Source organism: Macaca thibetana, chromosome 4, assembly GCF_024542745.1.
Source record: "Macaca thibetana thibetana isolate TM-01 chromosome 4, ASM2454274v1, whole genome shotgun sequence".
Classification (NCBI taxonomy): domain Eukaryota; kingdom Metazoa; phylum Chordata; class Mammalia; order Primates; family Cercopithecidae; genus Macaca; species Macaca thibetana.
In genome coordinates, this window is record NC_065581.1 from 6,066,420 (window position 1) to 6,086,839 (window position 20,420).

Consider the following 20,420-nt stretch of genomic DNA (forward strand, 5'->3'; position numbering starts at 1 on the left):
GTCTTTATTCCTATGGCAGTCTGGGCATAGCTCTATTATCTGGTTGTGGATTATCTGTTTAAATATGTTGCTACTCCTCTGCTTTATGAACTCTTTCTGGGCAGGAACCGTGGAATTTTTATCTTGGAATCCCTGTTCTCTAAAATGATACCTGATGTATGCATGGGTGGATAGTTGGAAAAAAAGGATGGATAGATGGCTGGAAGGCTAGATGGTTGTCTGGATGTAGGGAGATGGTTGGATGGTAGAACAGATGAATGAATTGATGGTTGGGTTGGCTGACTATTAACTTTGTAATAACATTGGACGAATGTTCATAAGCAGTGACTTTCCCCCTGGGATTTTGTGACTTTTGAGTGCCAATGAGCCTAGCACAAACTCCATTTCCCGTGACATTTCTAATATAAATTTATACATGTTTTTTATTTGTTGCTCTACTGCAGCTCTTCAAATAATCCTGAAGTTGCTCTTAAGCCAGCATTCTTAAAACTCTGAGGAGGCAACAAAAGATTTAAACAGTGTACAGCAAATGGTGATTCTGAAATCAGAGTTGTTTCACTGCTCACACCCACCCCCAGCTTGAGTTGCCATGATACATGGCTTCCTAGGCTCAACTGGGTTCTTAATTATGGAGATAGTTATATTTACTTCTGTCACAAGACTGATGAGGTGAAATATTTGCAAAACTATCTCTCTCTCTCTCTCTCTCTCTCTCTCTCTATCATCTATCTATCCATTATCTATCTATCTATCTATCTATCTATCTATCTATCTATCTATCTATATCTATCTATCTATCTATCTATCTATCTATCATCATCATCATCTTATATGTGTTATTGTTGAGATTTGTTTGAGATATCCCCCAGGAGAACCAAAAGAAACAAAAATATTTATGTTTCTTATGTTTCCCCTCTTTTGTCATTGAAGTTCCAAACACTAAGAAAGATTTGTTTGAAAGCACTGAGGACTAGCACAGGTAGAGACTCAGGGAGAGTTAGAACTCAAAGTCATGCTGCTACCTGAGACACATTGCTTGTTAGCATTGCTAAATTATAATTCTTAGAGCCATAGCATTAATACATGTGTGAAATCCCAGCTATCAGAGGGAATGGGCTGGTTCTAAGGGTAAGCGTGACAAACAGGTTCCATCTTGGGTGCCAGTTTCAAATCAATTGCTAGTTGCTATCTGGAATTGAGAAAGATTCTGAGGTCTTATCTGAGCTACAATTGTTCAGTGATGTCTGCCATGAATATAGGATCTCCTATATATGATTGTCATAAGACCATAACAGGTGTTCATTGTGCAGGTCTCCATGCTGGCTATCCACTGATTCACCACAATGGTTCATGAGATTGTTTATGAGAAAACACCTACAGAGGTTTTATAGTTTCTGGAAGCTGGTTTTTGAACTAAATATGCAACTTGATTCTTCAGTGAATATAGTTAATAAAATGTAGAAAGAGAGAGGTGAAGAAAACGGTGACATTAACACCTGTTAGAGTCATTTTCTTTAGAGGATAAATGCTTGTTTTCCTATCCGGGGTGGGCTGTCTACTGCGGAGGAAGGATAGTTTCTCAAGAAGTTGTGATTAGTAGTGTGTTATATTGAAAATTAAAAGCATTCACCTCTGCTCAGATGCAAATATAATCAGTTTAACTTTATTTTAAGCTTCTATTACATTGTAATTAATAATAATATACTAAGTTAAGCCCGTTTAACTGTCTAGCAAAATGCATTTCATTTTAAAATTGGGTATTGGGAGACTTGGCAAATGCTGTGAGATTACTAGTAAAGTTAAGTATGATGTATATATAGAGGGAACCAGCTCACCCTCATAGGTTAGTGCTGAAGGCTCAGGAACAGTCTCAAAGGCTTAAAAATGTAGTTATATAGATCAGAGCATTCCATTCTGATTTTGCCCGCAGTATCCTTATCACGGTTCATTTTTTGCTAAGAATCACAGTCTACTGGCCTAAATCACACCCTATACATGTCAGTGGGAAATTCTGGCCATAAATCAGCCTTGCAAATACATAGTAGGTAGCCTTGTCTGTAGTGGCCTTGGAACATAATACAAATGATGTCAGCATCCTCTGTGGTTGGGTCAGAACTAGCACTGGCTGTTTGCAAGGCTGAGTCCATATGACCCTTCAGGACCTGAGTGCCAAGCTGCGGTCTCAACATGGGTGATGTGAAGGACAAGAGAGAATCAGTGGTTGCAGTCCTTCTATATATTTGGTCACTAGATCCACCAGCTTCTCCATCTTATTGGGCTTATTACATCTCTGAAAAGGGACCTGAACCTGCATCATTCTGCAAAGGAGATGATTCCTGAGAGATAGGTGAAATATAGCCACTAACTAAAGAGATAAATCCCTCACTTTACTTCCTAGTATTGCATCCCAAAAAGGGTTAAAGTAAGGGATATTGGCTCCTGCTGATCAGGCCACAGTGCGACACCTTCTGTAAAATGCACCACAGAACTACATTATTCAGTAGACTTGAGTGCTGCACCTGCTTTCTTATCTCCTTGTAGGTGATTAAGTTTCCCACAAATGCAATTTGTTAATATGGGGCCACCTCTTCTCACAAGGTAAATCTGTAAAATTTGGCAGGCATTTGCTTGGCTGCAGGTGCAAAATGAAAGACCTTTTCCTGGCTTTGCCAAAAATAAAGATCACATTGTGCTCCAGTCCTAGGAAAAATATTCTGACCTGGAGGGTAGAACCTGACCCCAAGAAAGGGGATTGGAATTCTAGAGGCCAAATCATGTGCTATTATTCCCAAAAGGCTGAGTGGGGAATCTGAAGTCTTGTTTTAAATGAGGCCAGGTATTGAGCAAATCTCCCTGGTAAGAGAGCCCACTGATATTTGGAGCTGTAGCCATTTGTGATGATAAATGACGACTGTTACTCTTATGAGCTATGAGAGCTTAATTAGAGCTTAATTAAAACTAATGCTCAGCATTCTTTGGAAGGTAGAGAGATTAACAACTAACTTCCATGCTGAATAGCCTGGGTTTTGAAAAGTATGTTTTTGAAATACGTGGGATCTCCACTCTGGGGCCCTCTCTGGGTCTTCACACCTAAGCCAAAGCAAGAGCTATTTTTGTGTTAGAATTTCCTTAGCCAAGACTACAAAACGCCAAATGCCACGGTTCATCTCAGCCTCCTGTGCATTCACATGGAAGGTCGTCTTTGAATCTGCACGTCCAGCTCGCCATACACATGTCTCAGGGAGTCACTGCTCATGCTGGCTATCAGCTTCCGAGGCCCAGAGACCCAGGGCCGGCACACTTCTTCCCACTGCACGGTGGAGTTGGGCCGGATTTCACTGAAAGGATGAAAAAGAGAGGAGAGGTTGGAAGATCCAGCTTTCCACCTTGATCAGGAAGCAGTGAAAACTCTTGCCTAAGTCACTTGCTTTCTTTCTCTCAGTTGGTGCTTAGGGCAGTGAAGACTCTCACTGGCTGATTCAGCAAGTGACACCCCAAATGAGGCCCTCACATAAGGCTCTGCAGAACCTGTCACTGACAGTCTTATTGGGTCATGGTTCCTTCCACTAGGATGCATCTGCCGGCCTCCCAGTGGCCATCAGGAGCTGGGCTGAGCCCCATCCAACCATTAACTCTAGCTTGTCCCCAAGCCCTCCATAGTAGCCTTATGGAGGGTGACTGATCTTCTGAGCCTCGGCTCAGTTTTTGCTGCTAGTTTCCTCCTGGGATTAGAGTCCTATCTGAATCCCCCAGCTGCCTTTGCTGAGGCCCTGACACTCGAATTAGCTTCTGCCAACTCCCTTGGGATAGACCTTGTTTCCAGGCTCAGCATCTGGAACATAGCCCTGCCTGCTGCCATTTGACTTTGAGAATCTTCATGTTCTGTCATTCAAATTCCTATTTCAACCACCAAATTGGGCCCCTCCACCTATGCAACTTTCTGCTACCATTTGTTGTCAATGCCCTAATGTATCCGGTTAATGACATAGCCTTGAATGGTTGTGGTGTTCTCCTCTTCCTCCCAGCCTTTGCCCTGAAGTCTTCCTGAGTGTCATGAACAAGCCCACATCAGTGCAGACTGAGGCTAATCAGGGCTGGGGAGATTTAGTGTTCTCTGGGGTGCTTCACATATAGCCTCCCCTATAAACCTTGGGAGATTATATTCAGATTTTATATGTATGACAGTTCTTTGAGGCAGATACTATGCAGCAGATTTTATGATCAAGAAAAATGGAAGGTTAACCAGTGAAGTCCCTTTTTCAAGATCACATAATAGGTAAATAGGCAGAGATGAAATTTGAACCCAGGTTTTTCTGAGTCCCATATTCATACTCTTTCTGCTACTTTTCACTACATTTCATAAAAATGTACACCATATGTTCTATAAGAAAAGGCTTTTTCTAAGATATTTGCACACACATATTTACAGCAGCACAATTTGCGATTGCAAAACCATGGAACCAGCCCAAATGCCCATCAACGAGTGGATAAAGAAATTGTGGTATGTGTATACCATGGAATACTACTCGGCCATAAAAAGAAATGAAATAATGGAATTCACAGTGACCTGGATGAAACTGGAGATCATGATTCTAAGTGAAGTAACTCAGGAATGGAAAACCAAACATCCTATGTTCTCACTCATAAGCTGGAGCTAAGCTATGAGGGTGCAAAGGCATAAGAATGATGCTGAGGTCTTTGGGGACTCAGGGGAAGGGTGAGAGGGATAAAAGACTACAAATTGGGTACAGTATGTACTTCTCAGGTGATGGGTGACCAAATATCTCAGAAGTCACCACTAAAGAACTTATTCATGTAACCAAACACCATCTGTTCCCCCAAAAACCTATGGAAATAAAAAAAAAGAAAAAAAAGGCTTTTTCTGACCACTGTGCTTACTTTTTCATAGGTTTTATTTCTCAAGCAGGAAAGATGCTTTTTGACTTAGTAATAAGACTGTCCCGCAAGTATTCATGGAGGATTCATTGAACTCTTTGCAAAATAATTTAGGAAAGTTTCTCCTGCCTGTATACAGAGAGAAAATTCTCAGTCCTCAATTCACAGTGCTTAATTCAATACCAATGTAGGTTTGGGATATTTATTTCTCAACAGCTGTGCTATTGTTACCTGTATCCATTCATTGTCTTTCCTCTGGTTCCCCCAAGTGATCAATCAGAAGCACTTTGTGAAACAGTGGCCCTGGTTAAGGACCTGACCTGAGACCATGTACTGTAGATAACCACCTCAAATAGAAGCTAAATCTTTAGCTCCCCCTTGTCATTTTCTCGTACTCATAAAACCATCTGGCATAATGATGTGTACATACGAAAAAACTCATACATGAAGATACTCATACATGAAGATACATATGCATGCTACTTTACATACAGATAAATTCATAACAGAGAGAAAAAATCATTTTGGTAAGTGGAGCAATGTTGGAGTAATCCTATTTTCTGGGGATAGATGTTGTGATAAATGATTCTCAGTAATGTGCTGAGCCATCAGGAGATACCGGCCATTTATCATCTTGAATGCACGCAGGCAAATGAGATTATTATTACAATAAACTGCAACTACCCATGGTTTGTCCTCTGTGCATCTAGCCCTTAGCTTCTGTCCTATTTGAGAAACTTAAAGTTTAAGCCCAAATCACAAAGTGGGGGAATTTTTCTCTTGAAATAACTTATTGAACTGGATCATTTTCTAAAGAGCAAAATAAATCTGGAAGATAAATTATTTGATGCTCTGGAAGCTTCAAGTGCAGAAAGCTAAGAGTCTGTGGAAGTGGGACCTCTGTGCATCTGAGATAGGCAGGAGGCAGTGGGGGAAGAGCAGGAAGGTAAACCATTTCAGAGTAGAGTTGGCTCACGGCGAGTGAGGGATGGGACACAGCACTGCCTTCTTTGTTCCTGGCTCCGATTCCCTGTTTACCAGCTCCCCACCTTCCAGGTCTTCTACTTTGGGTTCAAGACCCCCTGCCTTCTAGACACCACATCTGGCAGGGTGTGGGTGAATGAGTGGGGGTGGTGATTCCCCAACTATTTAAGAGCTGTATTCTAGAGAGAAATACAGTCTTGTAAAGGATTTTGGTTCTGTGGAATTGCACTTTCTAGGCGTCCAAGTTGTTACATGGATCTGGCACTCCTAGATCAGATCTTGGCAACATAGGGCACAGTGGAGTGTTTCTAATTATCTGACCATATGGAAGTGGGCATGGACTGGCTCAGGTCTTGGTTGTGAAGGTGTGTGCTGGAGTGAGGAGTAAACAGAGAAAGTAGCGCTTGGTCCAAGTTGTAAGCCCATCCAGATAACAAATGTTTTCTATGTCATGATTTTTCGCCCAATTTTTGACTGTCTCTGAGAAATAAAGCTTCTTTTGCCTGGGAGACATTCCACCCTGAATCTAGGTTTCTATAACTATTCAGCCATAAAAAAGAATAAAATGCTGCCATTTGTAACAACATGAATTAGACCTGGAGGAAGGGCATCATGGTAAGTGAAATAAACCAGACATGGAAAGACAAATACTACGTGATTTCACTCACATGTAAACACTAAAAAAAAATTTTTTTAAAGTTGATAATGTAGAAACAAAGAGTAGAACAGTGGTTACCAGAGACTGAGGAGGAGAACATGAAGGGGAAGATGGGAAGAGGTGGGCCAATGAGAACAAAGTGGCAATTAAATAGGAGGATAAGTTCTAGTGTTCTACAAGGTAACCATGATTAACAGTAGGTATTGTATATTACAAAAGAGCTAGAAGACGGGCTTTTGAATGTTGTCACCACAAAGAAATGATAAATGCATGGGGTGATGGATACACTAAATACTCCGAGTTGATCATTATACAACATACATTATATGTATCGAAACATCAAATTACCCCACATAAACATGTGCAATTACAATGTGTCAGTAAAAAAAACTTAAAAAGAGAGATTGAGGACTGTTACGGACTAAATGTTTGTGCTTCTCACAAATTCATTTGTTGAAACCCAAACTCCCGTGTGATACTATTTAGTGATGGAGCTTTGGGGAGGTAATTAAATTAGAATAGGTCATGTGGGCGGGGCTCATGATGGGATGAGTGCCCTTCGAAGAAGAGATGCCAGAGAACTTGCCCTCCCTCTCTCTGCCCCATGTGAGGGCACAGTGAAAAGACAGCCATCTGCAAGCTGGGAAGAGAGCCCTCATCAGGAAGCGAATTGGTCGGCCCCTTGTTCTTGGACTTCCCAGGCTCCAGAAGTGTGAGGTGTAAATGTTTGTTGTGTAAGCCACCCAATCTATGGCATTTCTGTTACAGCAGCGCAAACCGACTAAGAGCAGCTAGCTGTCTGTCTATCTACTTGTCTGCCTAGACTTACGTGTTGCAGTAACTACTAATAGTACCTTAAGCCAGTGTGTGGGCAGGACATCTGTGTCCATGTGGGGACTAGCCTTATCCATCCTTTCTCCAGATTCACTCCACTTTGCTCCACCCCAATGTCAGACATTAACAATAAACAAACCGTCTGGAGATTTAACCTATTTCGAGCCTGAGGCCTCCCAAATAGTGGGTCATTGCACTGTGTGATAATTCACCTTTTGTCTAAGACACACAGTGTCCTTTTTCATGTGTTGACCTTGACCAAGGTGGAATTCTGGGGGGATAGCCAAGGTGTAAAGATAGAAGAGGTTCCAGTACACTCAGATAAAGCTTGTGGGGTTACTGTCTGGGAAGGAAAAAATTGGATACAGCAGGGGGCTGTATGGAAGAGGAAACGTGTTTCACTTTGCCTGAACGATTCTTGCATCTGATTCGAGTGGGAAGGTGTGAGAACGGGTGAGTGAGACTGTTGTTTCTGACGAAAGCAGGGGTATGGCTGCTGACCTCTCCATCTAGCTGGGGTTGATTACTAATTTACTTCTTTTTTCTTTCCTGCAACTTTCCTATTAGCACAGGAAGGTTGCTATGTTTTGTGCTTGCATTGTTTCAAAAGCACTCAGATTATTTTCTCTGTTGTTTATTGCATCTGCAATAAGGCATCTCTTAAATGATGAGATGCAGAAGCTATAAGCCTTGTAATTTGAAAGAAATGCGGAGAGCCCTTTATGGGCAATAAAGTGCCCTAGAGGGTTTAAGTGAGGCCTTGCATTTATCCCACAGATTCCAGAGCGGGGTCGCTTCCATAAAGGGTGTCAGGAAAATTCTTAACATATCTGGTCATGAGGCGGTTTCCAAAGTCCTCTACCTCCCTTTCTATGCCTTAGAAGGTCACCCCACAGGAAATGTGCTAGATTGATTGATGCTGACAAGGACTTATTTGTGGTAGAAATGAAAGTAATAAACCTCAAAGATTGGGATCCATTCTGGGTGTCACACTTTAAGAGGAGTAGTGACAAATTGGGATGTGTGGGAGAGAGAGACAGAGAGCTGAAACCACGTTAGAGGAGAGAGAAATAAAGTCAGGACAGATTTTTGTCCCCAGGTAGAAAAGATTCGAAGAAGATGAGACAGCTGTTTGCAAACATTTGCAAACCATCAGATGGAAGAGAGATGGGCCTTACTTTCTGTCAGTCCAGATGGCAGAGTTAGGATCATTGGTAGGATCAAATGGTAGAAAAACATGTTTCCTTACCATTAGAGCTACCTGACCATGGAATAGGTTATCTTGTTGGGTTACACTCTTTGTTAGTAGAAGTCACAGAAACTGAGACCCATCAAGCACAATTTGAAGGGGGCTGTGTGTGGAAGAGGCTGAGTTTCATTCAGATCATTACATAACTTGGGGTTGTCTTTGGTCCCCTGAATGGGGAACCATCTAGAACTCTTTAGGCTCAACTAAAAAAAAACCTGAATCCAACAGTTGTACACAGTGATTGGGATGGTAAAATCTGTGAGGTGAGGCTGGAGACAAGGGAACCATGAAAAGGGAGCATCTCTCAGCCTAATATTTGACACATGGTAGGAGCTCAATAAAGATGAGAATTGTCCATACATGAGTAGGTAGTACAGCAAAGTGGTTCAAACTTGGGTTCTGGAATTCACCAGCCTGAGTCTGAATCTTGGCTCTGTTTTCATAAACTGTGTAAGTGAAGATTCAACCAGTCAACCTCTCAAAGCCTCAAATTCCTCAGCTACAGAAGAGAGATAATAGCAGTATCCACATCATTAGGCTGTCTTTAAGGATTAAATGATAAAAGTGCTCGTCAAATCAAACCTAGTTTTACTCCATTGTCAGCAAGGAGGAGGCAGCTTCCCAGACGTTTTCACGAGGGAGCAGATCTATGTTTGGAAAAGACACACGCATAGAAAACTTCCCACAGCCCTGCACTGCCTGCCTGGTCTCCCCAACCCAAGGCTTACCGGAACATCTTCCTCATTGGTCTTGTTATTCCAGGACCATCCAGGTGTATCCAGACATTTCGCAGGGTTTCTTTTAAAGGATTGGTAAATTCAACTGTCACAATCATGTCAGAACCAACTACCTGAGTGCCACGGACCTAAGAGAGAGAATGCAGCTCATTAGCAGCAAATAAAACCTCATTCTGCTCTCTTGTTGCCTTAACCATCTTCACTTTTACTAGAGTTTTATGGTACAGTTATTTTTCTGGCAATGGAATCAGTGTGATGAGGATAGCTGATTGCTTTGACTGGGGGATACCTATTGAGAAAGAGATGGAAATTTACTAATTAGAATCGTACTCTTTTCCTCATTATAAAACCAGACTAATTAGAGCTCAGGTCAATAACGGTGGCCACTGACTGCTCTTTGTCAGCAGGAGGGGGAAGTGCATTTGGTGTGATAACAGGTCTCCACGGTGAGGGCGGCCGAGTAACTTTGCTTCTGGATAGGCATCAAGTTTCCTGCTGGGACATAGGGGATTCCTGAGTTCAAGGGGTAGAAAATGCTTCAGGGCACGTGTGCCTTCTTACTTTTAGACACATTTGGAAGAAATATGCCAGGATGGAGTCCTTACTGTTGAACATGAAGAAGAGGAACCTGGATATTAAAATAAGGAAAGGAGATTTTTCTTCTGCAGCCACACTACCTCAGTCCAGGAGAATAAAAGGTTATTTGTTGGTGAGTTGATCTATAATGACTCTCAGCAGTATCAGGTATTTGGAAGAATAACACAGGAGACAGCTAGAGCTCAGTGCCAGCTTCAACATTTATTAACAGTGGGGACTCAGGTGGTTTAGGCTTTCTGAGACTCAGTTTTCTTGTCTTTAAAATGGACTGACATTTTTATGGGGTGATCTATGTAGAATGCTCTTATTATTACTATACCTTAAGTTGTGTTTACTGTATGCCACATACTTCAGATCCATATGCTTTTCCAACATAAACTCAATGTGCTGCAAAATGCCAGGTGGCTGTAAGACTTGTTTGTTTGTTTAGGAGCTATGTATACCAAATGAATGGATCTGTATAAGCTCCAAGTAACTTGGAAATAAGATAAGAATAATAGTTCTTCCCTTGCAAGAAAGGTTTCTAATGAAAAATGCTCATCAAACAACAAACATATTGCAAGGCACATGGCAAAGGCTCAATGCATTACAGCTGATGCTTTTTAGGGTAGCAATGCTCTGGGATGTTTGTCTGATTCACCTTATATTTCAGCCCACTTTTAACTCCAATACTTAGTACTTCAATACCAATGTCCAATAAATATTTATTAAATTAAGTCAATGGCTCAAAAATGGAATTTATTGGATGTCTGGATCTTCCATATGACAACCCAGCCATTACTATACCATGTTTCTTTAGCCACTATATAATATGGGAGAAAATATATGGAAATGAGCCTTTTTTAAGAATGGAGGTAAAGAGGAAGGACATTGCCCAGAGAAGAGGACCCTCACTTACTGATGCTACAGTCAAGAATAAAATCTTCCTGATCTGATGATTACACACTGTATGTATGAACTGAAAAATCACATTTACCCCATAAATATTTACAATTATTATATATCAATTAAAAGAAGAATACAGTCTTATGGATTTACTCATCAAGCCATGCTTTGTGACTAAATTTATGGCTATGGGATTACTTAAGTCTATAAGAAAAATGAAACTTCAAGCCAACTCCCCAACTTTGTCACATTTAAATCCTCATCTCCCGGAGGGCAGTGGTGGAGAGATGGGTTCAGGGGAACTAGGAAAGGGGCAGACAATGGTCATGGCAGCAACAACAGCAGGTGCACCTAGACAGCATGGATCATGTGCCAGGCAGGGAGTCCAGCACTCTAACCAGCGATCCTCAGTCTGGTAATGGGTGGATCCTGTAATTCATTTATTTGAGGCACCCCTGTTGATTACAAAGAACCAGCCCCAGCTGACAACCATAATTCACATACATTCTCACATAAGCCTCACAACACAAGGGCTATATTTGTATCAGCTTGATCATACGATAATAATAGTTATTCCCTTAAGAAGAAGGAGGTTTTCTGGGGCAGGATCATTGGTGCCAGGCATTTCATTTTATAAAAGAGAAAACTGTGGTTCAGGAAAATAGGTAACTTGAATGAGGATTCGAAGCTGCTAAATGACCAAGCTGGGATTGAAGTTAAAGTCTGCGTAACTGGAGATCTTGAACTCTAAGATAGAGTCCTGCTCTGAGGTCAGAGGAGCTGGAAAAGCCAACAACTCAGCCATAACAAGACAACCAAAACTGTTTCATACTGAAGTCCCCCCGTAAAAAAAAAAAAAAAAAAAAAAAAAAAATATATATATATATATATATATATACACACACACACACACACACACACACACACACACATATATATATATACACATACATATGCCAGTCGGGAAGTAAGGGAGATTTTTCAAATCAGTGGGAGCAGCATTGGATTTGAAGTCACACTGACAAGACTGAGAATGAATAAGGCATAATGGGGAGGACACTGGTTAAATAATAGGCAAACTGGAACATGAACCAGAAGTTACTTTTATGGCTGGCTGGCACATGGGGTGTGGAGGGATAAGCCTGGTTTGAAGGCTGTGGCAAAAACAGTAGTCATGATCTAGATCAGGGTTTCTCAGCATCAGCACTACTGACATTTTGGGCTGGATGTATCTTTGCTGCAGAGCTGTTCTGTACAATGTAGGATGTTAAGCAACATCCCTGGTCTCTACCCACTGCATGCCAGGAGCAGCCCCGCACCCCAACCATCACAACCAAAACTGTCTCCAGCAATTGTCAAATATTCCTTAGGAGGCAAAATTGCCCTCCAGTTGGAAACCACTGGTACAGACAAAACATGTGGAAGACAGACTGAATTTTTCACTTTCTTCTCAGAGGCCCTGCCTCAATCAATTTAGATATCGAAGGTGTAGCAATACATCAGAATATTTTACATGGTGTCCTTGATTTAATTTTCAAGTATGTCCAATATATTTTTTCCTGCATTAAGAAAAATTTCCAAAACATCTTTGGATTAAAAAAATGCAAAATAAAGATAGCATTTACAAAAGCTCTCTAAACTGAAGAAGATGGAGTGGCTACAGAGACATTATTGGCAAAAGTGTTTGCTATGATCACTTTATTCTTTCTGGAAATAATATTTTGGAGCCATCTGTCTTCTCCATGGTGTGCTATATAAGGATGGGCATAAGCTCCTTCAAAAGCAAATCTGATAGTAGCTACTGACCTTTCCTCCACGCAGACATACACAGTGACAAATGTAAGACATATACAATATAGGCATGCATTTTAAGGGGACTCACTATAGGCCTATGAAGTCTATACATGGTTCATAGACTATTCATAGGGGCCCATGATCCCTAGACTAAGAACCCTTTCCATACCAGTAGACTGGCTCTACATGAAGCCTCCTACGCTGTGGAAAGTGAAGTACACCCTTCCAGGTCACTGATGACAGCGATAGGGAATGTTTAGTGTTTGAGAAACTGGCCCATGCAATTGAGCCTTCATAGATAGGCTTCAGATCTGAATATGATCAGGAGATTAAACCTTCTCAGGTAATTTCATATGTCATGCCTAATCAGTTTGCTTCCAGTATTATCTCTGTAATTAGATGCTGGCATGGGTGTATCAATTCTGCCCAGATCTCCCTGATGCTGGAGTGGGGAGCGGGGAGAAGGTTGGGGAGGGGTGAGAGGAGAAGCCCTTCTCTGGTTGTAGAGTGTTTCTTTTGCATTTAACAAAGACCGGTGTCCCTTTTCTGACATTTGTCTCCTGCACTGAGAATGTAAATTTCCTGTCCCTGACTACTGATGATAATGAACCTTAGACACTCAAACCTAACTAAATATAAAAACCTGCCCAATGCTCAACATCACTGTGTTCTGCTTGGGAAACGTAACTGGAGGTGTCTCCCTCTCCTTGCTTTTTTTGAGGAAAATGCTGCCAACACAGAGTGTTCTCATGTTATGTGTTGATTTCAGTGATGCACCATGCTATGGTACCTACAAAATGCTGAGAACAATGACTATTTGGGGAGAAAATGTCTGTTTGCATCACATTATTTTAGGAATCTGCAAAGCTCCCTTTTCCTTATTGCTGAAAGCCTAATTCCATATCTGCATAGTCATATTTTCATTTCATTTTCATAGTCATATTTTTCATTTTCTTGCTCTCATAAAACCTTAAATAAAGGGAGCCTTCAGGCAATTTAGAGAAGGTTACTTCAAAAAGAAACTTATGTGTATTCACTTTAGAGAAGAGTATTCATTACTTGGGCCAGAGAAAAGAATAAAGCATATGTCTTACTTGGTGACATTGAATCCTTTTGCATATACTTGATGGTCTTAAGTTTTTCTCAAGATTCCATTTAAAATATCTCTGTTTTAAAAAATCAGCCTGTAATATGATACTTTTCCAAGTAACATATCACTTACTGATATCGACACACTGAATTCCTGTCCTTTATACTAATTCATGATAATGAGCTGCTACTCTGATTCTTTGGTAAACAGGAAAGTTACTAACACACACATATACTCTCTCTTATATAAACTTTTTGGGAAGAAATAACTTTTTTAGAAATCACAAGATACCTTCCACTAAGCATATGCTTTAAAAATACATAACTGTATTCAAAATCGAAACTGAAATGAAGGAAAAAGTTTGAGAAAGAGTAACATAAATGAAGTTGGCGATTTGATATACATGATTTATTAGTGCATCTAACTGCTCTTATTTCAAATACTTTCAATCATGTATCGCACGTATTTCTGGAAACTGTATTTTTTCCCTTCCCCTTGGCCTGTGATCACTGTTGATAACAAGCAATTTCTTGTTTGTAAACCCTGCTCATCACCACAGGCACTACCCTTGCTTTTAGCTGACACTTAGATGAACACTTACTAACCAATGCTAATGGTTCTAGGATGGTTAGGAAATGTCCTCAGTCTATATTTTTTTCAATATAGTAGCCACTAGCCACCTGTGGCTGTTTATATTTACATTAATTAAAATTAAGTGAAATGTAAAAAATTCAGCTCCTCAGTTGCACTAGCCACATTTCAAGGACTCAGTAGCCTCACGCGGCTGGTGGCTACTGTATTGGACGGAGCAGATTTAGAATGTTCCCATTACCCAAGAAAGTTCTATCAACTCACTTAATCCTCCCAACACTATGAGGTAAATATTAGGAGTCTTCATTTTATAGATGAGGAAACTGAGACACAGAGGAGTTAAGTAACTTGCTCAAGTTCACACCATTGGTAAGTAGGGCAGAAGAGACTCAAATGTAGAGTAGACAGTCTGGGGCCATAGCCTTTGCTCAGCAACACATGATCCTGACTCTGATTAATGACAATAATAATAACAAGCGACTTACATTTATTTAGTTAGTGTTTACTTAGTAATGCAGGCATTCTGTTCATCATTTTACTTACACTACCTTATTTAATCTTCTCTACAGCCCTATGGTCTTGGGGGTAGATGTGATTATTAATCCCATTCTGTTTATGTGAAATTGAAATTTAGAAGATAAATAAAAAGCTTACAGAGTTAGGAATCTGGCAGAACTTGGATATAAATCCAGGTCTTTCTGACTCTAAAACATTCATCTTTAAAACTACGTATACTGTGATCCCTGACAGAAGAGAGGTAAAAATAGAAACTTTTTTTTTTTTTTTTTGGCTGGAATAGCTTCTTTATTTTCTGAAATCCACCAAAGAATCATTTGCAGCATCACCTTTTAAGTTATCACTAAACCATCAGTTGAGGACGAGGATTATAAGTGGACCCTGAACTAAATTAGGAAACATCTATAACTCACCTCTCTCTCTTTGACTTTATAGAGAAGGAATTAGATTTCTATGCCAGAGTAAAATGTGACACGGTAGCCTTCGGGCCTGATATATATTACTTGATGATAATAGGAATCGCTATCTAGGATTTTCTATTTTAAAAATGACAGAGATGTCACTTTTAAAAAGAGAATCAGTAGTCCAGACATACTGGGATTACATGACTGGAATGTGAGATTGGTTACTCTCATGTGTGTCTCTTTTTAAGATTTAAAAAAATAGCAAACATGAAATGCACAGAGCAAATTATGTTTTAGGTACCGCAGTTACCAGTGTCTCCTCATTTTCACCCTAAAATGTGCACTGTTCTGTAGCTGTCCTGAAGAGAGAGACGTTTAGAACACCTTCAATGAGCAGGGCTCACTCGTAGATGTGGTCTAGGCTCGTCTATCCTGGCTAAGGACACCCACAGTTTGGTTCCATGGCCACAATCCTCTGTGAAAGCAGCCACGAGGGGATGGAGAGTCAGCTATGGGAGCAGGGCTAAAGGTGTCCCTCCTGGGATACCCTATGGTAAGCAGACTTTCCTTGCTCAGAGTCCCTCACAGCTCACAGGTAGACACCTCTGATTTTTCTCCATAAATAACCTGAAACAGCGTCACAGACATAACTGAGGTGACTGGGATGCACACAGTGGTGCTATTCCAGGCCAAGCTGAAGGGAGAGCAAGCTGGATGCAGGGACTGAAGACCAGGGGCTGCCACTCTGAGTGCTTGGACAAGTCGCTTGACCTCTCTGGGCCTCAGCTTCTTATGCAGTTAGTGGGATGACTCAATGTAATATCATACAACAGAGCACCTGACATATACTAGCATGAATGAAATATGAGGTTTAAAGGGAGAACATGTTGCCAGGGTGACCATGAGAACTTCCTCACCTATAGGGTTTTCTATGGGGAATGACATGGATTCGGTTTATCAGGGACTAGAGAAGAGAACCACAAAGGAGAGAAGTGAAGAAGCCCACCTCCCGGTGCCCATCCCCGGCCTCCCCATGAAGGGTGTGGTGTGAGCAGGGGTGAGTCTTGGTGACGAGAGTGTGATGGAGCCACAGAGAGCACAGGAGGTTGGAGAGAGAACGTGCTCGGTTGTGGGCACGGAGGGGAAAATGGTCAGAGTTCAGGAATAATGAGAACACATACCTTTGTTACCATTTTCTGCCTTGATGAAAGGTTTGTGATATTTACGGAACGAAATGAAACTATAGTTAAATCTCACATTGTAGCCAGTCACTGTCATGTACTTTGTTTGGGGCACACATTACATCTCAAGTGGTTTCTCCAATTTTAATGTGTCCTCTGGGATAAAGTTGTATGACTGGGATGTGGGAGGAGTGGGACGAGCAACTACCACAGCCACCCATCCTTCCTTGCTCCATCCCGGTGGGTTTCTGGGGTGTAAGTCGTAGGAGACTGAAGAGGATTCTACTGTTAACCTCGGTAAAAATTGTGGGCATCTCATGAAAAGCTCCGATTAGAACACGACATTAGGATGGTTGTTAAGAAAAAACAAGCTAGTGTCCAAAGTTGGAAGAGATCTGGACATGTGGCTGGAGCCAGGGTGCAACTGTGCAAAGTGGAAAGGGACCCCCCCCTTTTTGGGGGGGACGTGGCTTCATGCCAGGCTGCAGGGCTTGATGATTGGTGAGTGGGCTGCACTGAGTCCCCTCACTTTCTCCTTCCCACCCCCCAGATGGGCACAGTTTGCAAAGGAGAAGCCTGGGAAGCCGCCCAGAGGAAGATCCCTGCCTCCTCTCTGGGGTCAGTAGTGATACTTCCCATGGGTCTTGTGTTATCTATACAACGCCCCACCAAACAGTGTTGGTCATGTAGACATTCTGCTTGTTGAAGTCAATTTCTGTGGGTTAAGCCTCTTTCACAGGCCCCATGTACACTGTCCTTACAAGAGGAGCACCCCAGGCTCTGTATAAGTGCTGGTTAGCTCAGGTTAAAACAGAGCAACTGCACTCCTGGAGCTGTTCCAGGTGAGCCAGTGCTGAAAGAAAGTGGTAGCAATCTTACCCCATTTCAGAAAAACACAACAAAAATGTTCTCACTGTTGGCTGGGTGCGAAGGCTTACGCCTGAAATCTGCCAATTTGGGAGGCCGAGGCGGGTGGATCACTTGAGGTCAGGAGTTCGAGATCAGCCTGGCCAACATGGTGAAACCCCGTCTCTACTAAAAATGCAAAAATTAGTTGGGCGTGGTGGTGGGCACCTGTAATCCCAGCTATTCGGGAGGCTGAGGTAGGAGAATTGCTTGAACCCAGGAGATGAGGTTGCAGTGAGCCGAGATCACACCACTGGGCAACAGAGCCTGGGCAACAAGCAAGACTCTGTCTAAGAAAAAAAAGAAAGAAAGAAAATGTTCTCACTGTTGAATTTCTCTCTGGTAATGTTTTGTTTTTGTTTTGTTTTTGTTTTGTCTTGCTCTGTCACCCAGGCTGGAGTGCAATGGCGGGATCTTGGCTCACTGCAGCCTCTGTTTCCTGGATTCAAGTGATTCTCCTACCTCAACTTCCTGAGTAGCTGGGATTACAGGCATGCACCACCACGGCCTGGCTAATTTTTGTATTTTCAGTAGAAACGGGATTTAACCTTGTTGGCTAGGTTCGTCTCAAACTCCTGACCTCAAGGGATCCACCTGCCTTGGCCTCCCGAAGTGCTGGGATTACAGGTGTGAGCCACTGTGCCCGGCCTCTCTGATAATGGTTTTGAAAGCTCTAGGCATTTGCTACAGTTTATTTACAGAGTGGGCACCAAATAACTACATGAAGAATGGATGAATGCACCAGTGACTAAATAAAGAGATAAATAAAAACTGGAAAGTCATTCAGCTGATGGACAAAATAAGTAGAGAGCAAATGCTTACTTTTAAAAACTCCTGGAAACAGTCAGTTGTCCTCATTTTAAAAGTTTTTTTTTGAAAAATTTGAAGACACCTGTTTGCTTATGCTTCCAACTTTAAAACTCACATGCATAAAAAATGGTCATGTTTTTTCCTAGCAAAATTGTTCCTAGTTCATATGAGAAATTTAGTTCTATCAGTGCTTGCTGACATCCTGCAAAGGCTGCAAGACTTTTTCCACGTGAGAATACCATGGAAGTGCTGGCTCCTGAGCTGCTTTAGAATGGCAGGTACTGAGTAGAGATCATTGAAGGAACATGTGGGCATCTCCTCTCTCCCCCAAGCCTTACATCAGGATCTCCAAGGCAGGCCTTCCTGCATGACGAAGGCCCCATTCCACAGGGAATGCTGCATACACTCAACACCTGGTGACCAGAGATTCAAGAGATTCCATGCCACTAGGTGAGGGCCACATTCAGGCCACTGGCCCTCTTCAGTCCAGTGGCCCACACACTGCTCTAAGCAACCCCCAGGCATTGATGGGACTACGGAGGAGAAAGAGAACATTTACCAACAGCTACTAGGTTCGGACACGGGCCATGCATTCTCACAAATGTTGCTACAGATGGGAATCCCCCCAAGGCTGTGTTTTATATGTGCCTGTACTTAACAGGAGGAGCAGTATAATCATAGTGTATTCACTTTGCAAAGGGGATACTGAAGTTCAGAGAGAGAGGATGTGTGTGTGTGTGTGTGTGTGTGTGTGTGTGTGTGTGTGAGAGAGAGAGAGAGAGAGAGAGAGAACAAGCAACACATGGGAAGGCAGAGAAAAATTCTATGTCTGATTGTAATGAAATTTTCTTTTCTCGTCAAAATATTTTGATAGCATGGGGAAAGAGATGTGTGCTCATTAAAGTTTAATGACTGTCTCTCTCTGCCTGTTTCCATGTGAGGATCACACATTCTGACTCACATATGGTGGGTGCTGGGAATGGTTGACTGGGAGCACAATTGAGCCCAGTCCCCATCTTTATCACCACAGGGACCAGTGAAATCCATGACTGGGTCCACTGGGATGCACAAACAGGAAGCCACTGGCCTGCTTTGGTTGACAGTGACTTGGATTCAGACATGTGAGCCCAATATTGTTCCAGATTGGCCTAGATTTGCTCTAAAGGGGAATCAGGTAACAACAGCTGGAAACTAGCTTTTAGGAAACTCCAGTTCCAAGGCTGAGTTGGGTACTTTCTGGAGAAGACAATGCTTTGGGCAAAGGCTTTGAAGAGAAGGGAGTAAGAAAAAGTGGCTCCGACTTGTGGGAGAGCGGAGTTGACGATCGTGTTACATTCCTACTCTAGAAATTCCCCTGAAGCCTCTTTGTTCACAGAGTCGATGATAAAGCTCTCATCCAAAATTGTAGACTCCCCTCAACATAGCCTTAAACTATCTTTCTCAGGTTACCCTTACTCATCCCTGCTCCCAGCCTCCACCCCAGCCAAGGCACGCTTCTCACTGCTCCACCTCCCTTCTAGCCCTTGCTAACATTTTCTTCCTAGCATCTGAAGGGATCTCTCCATCCATCTCTACTGGTTGAACGTTATCCGTTCACTGGGGACCATTCATCTTTCTACAGTCTTAATTCTTGATGTCCCACACCACTCAAGTGTGGGTGATCTCTCCTCCCTTGAATACAAAACTCTCTGCAAAGTCAATGACCGCCTCTGCTTTGTGTGATAGTTCCACTGTAGCCCAACAGCTGCCAGCACAGACTGGAAGACCAGCACAGTCAGGAAGACCTGGGCCAGAAGTGTCTCTGCTTCCCTCAGTAGGCACGTGATCACGGGCCAGTTACTAATAAACAGCAATAATGGCAATAACAGCAGCAACCAACATATATAGGTGTGCACTGTGACTCAGGCATCTATTGACTCATAACATACTCACAAAGACCCCAGGAGGAGAGTTACCATTGCTTTTGACTTACAGATGAGAACGCAGAAGCCAAGAGAGGTGAAATGATCTGTCCAGGCTTACACAGTTATGATGTTCAGAAAACAAGCTTTAAACTCAGATAGTTTGTTTCCAGAGCCCATGTTCTGACCACTGTGCTACAAAGCACTGCCTTCTCTGGTCCTCTCAGTTTTCTAATCAGTAAAACAGAGGTTATAGTAACGTCCTCCTTGTAGGATGGTAGAGAGGGTTAAATAAGATCACAGAAGAAAGGCGTTTAATAATGTAGTGCTTAATAAATCATAGCTGCTGTCATCATAATCACCAGGGGCTGGTCCCAACCCTTCTCG

The 20,420-nt window shown here is 42.1% G+C and overlaps 1 protein-coding gene across 3 annotated transcripts in view; it reads right to left on the reverse strand.

Moving 5' to 3' along the window:
- Positions 1-1,647: 1,647 nt before the first annotated feature.
- Positions 1,648-20,420, reverse strand: part of F13A1 (coagulation factor XIII A chain) — a 160,731-nt gene continuing 141,958 nt past the window's right edge. For all 3 annotated transcript variants that reach the window (XM_050789671.1, XM_050789670.1, XM_050789672.1), the window contains 2 exons: positions 9,350-9,486; positions 1,648-3,338 (listed from right to left, as the gene is read on the reverse strand). In XM_050789671.1, the coding sequence (XP_050645628.1) occupies positions 3,185-3,338; positions 9,350-9,486 (291 nt within the window). In that variant the 3' untranslated portion in view covers positions 1,648-3,184. The remainder of the gene's footprint in view (positions 3,339-9,349; positions 9,487-20,420) is intronic.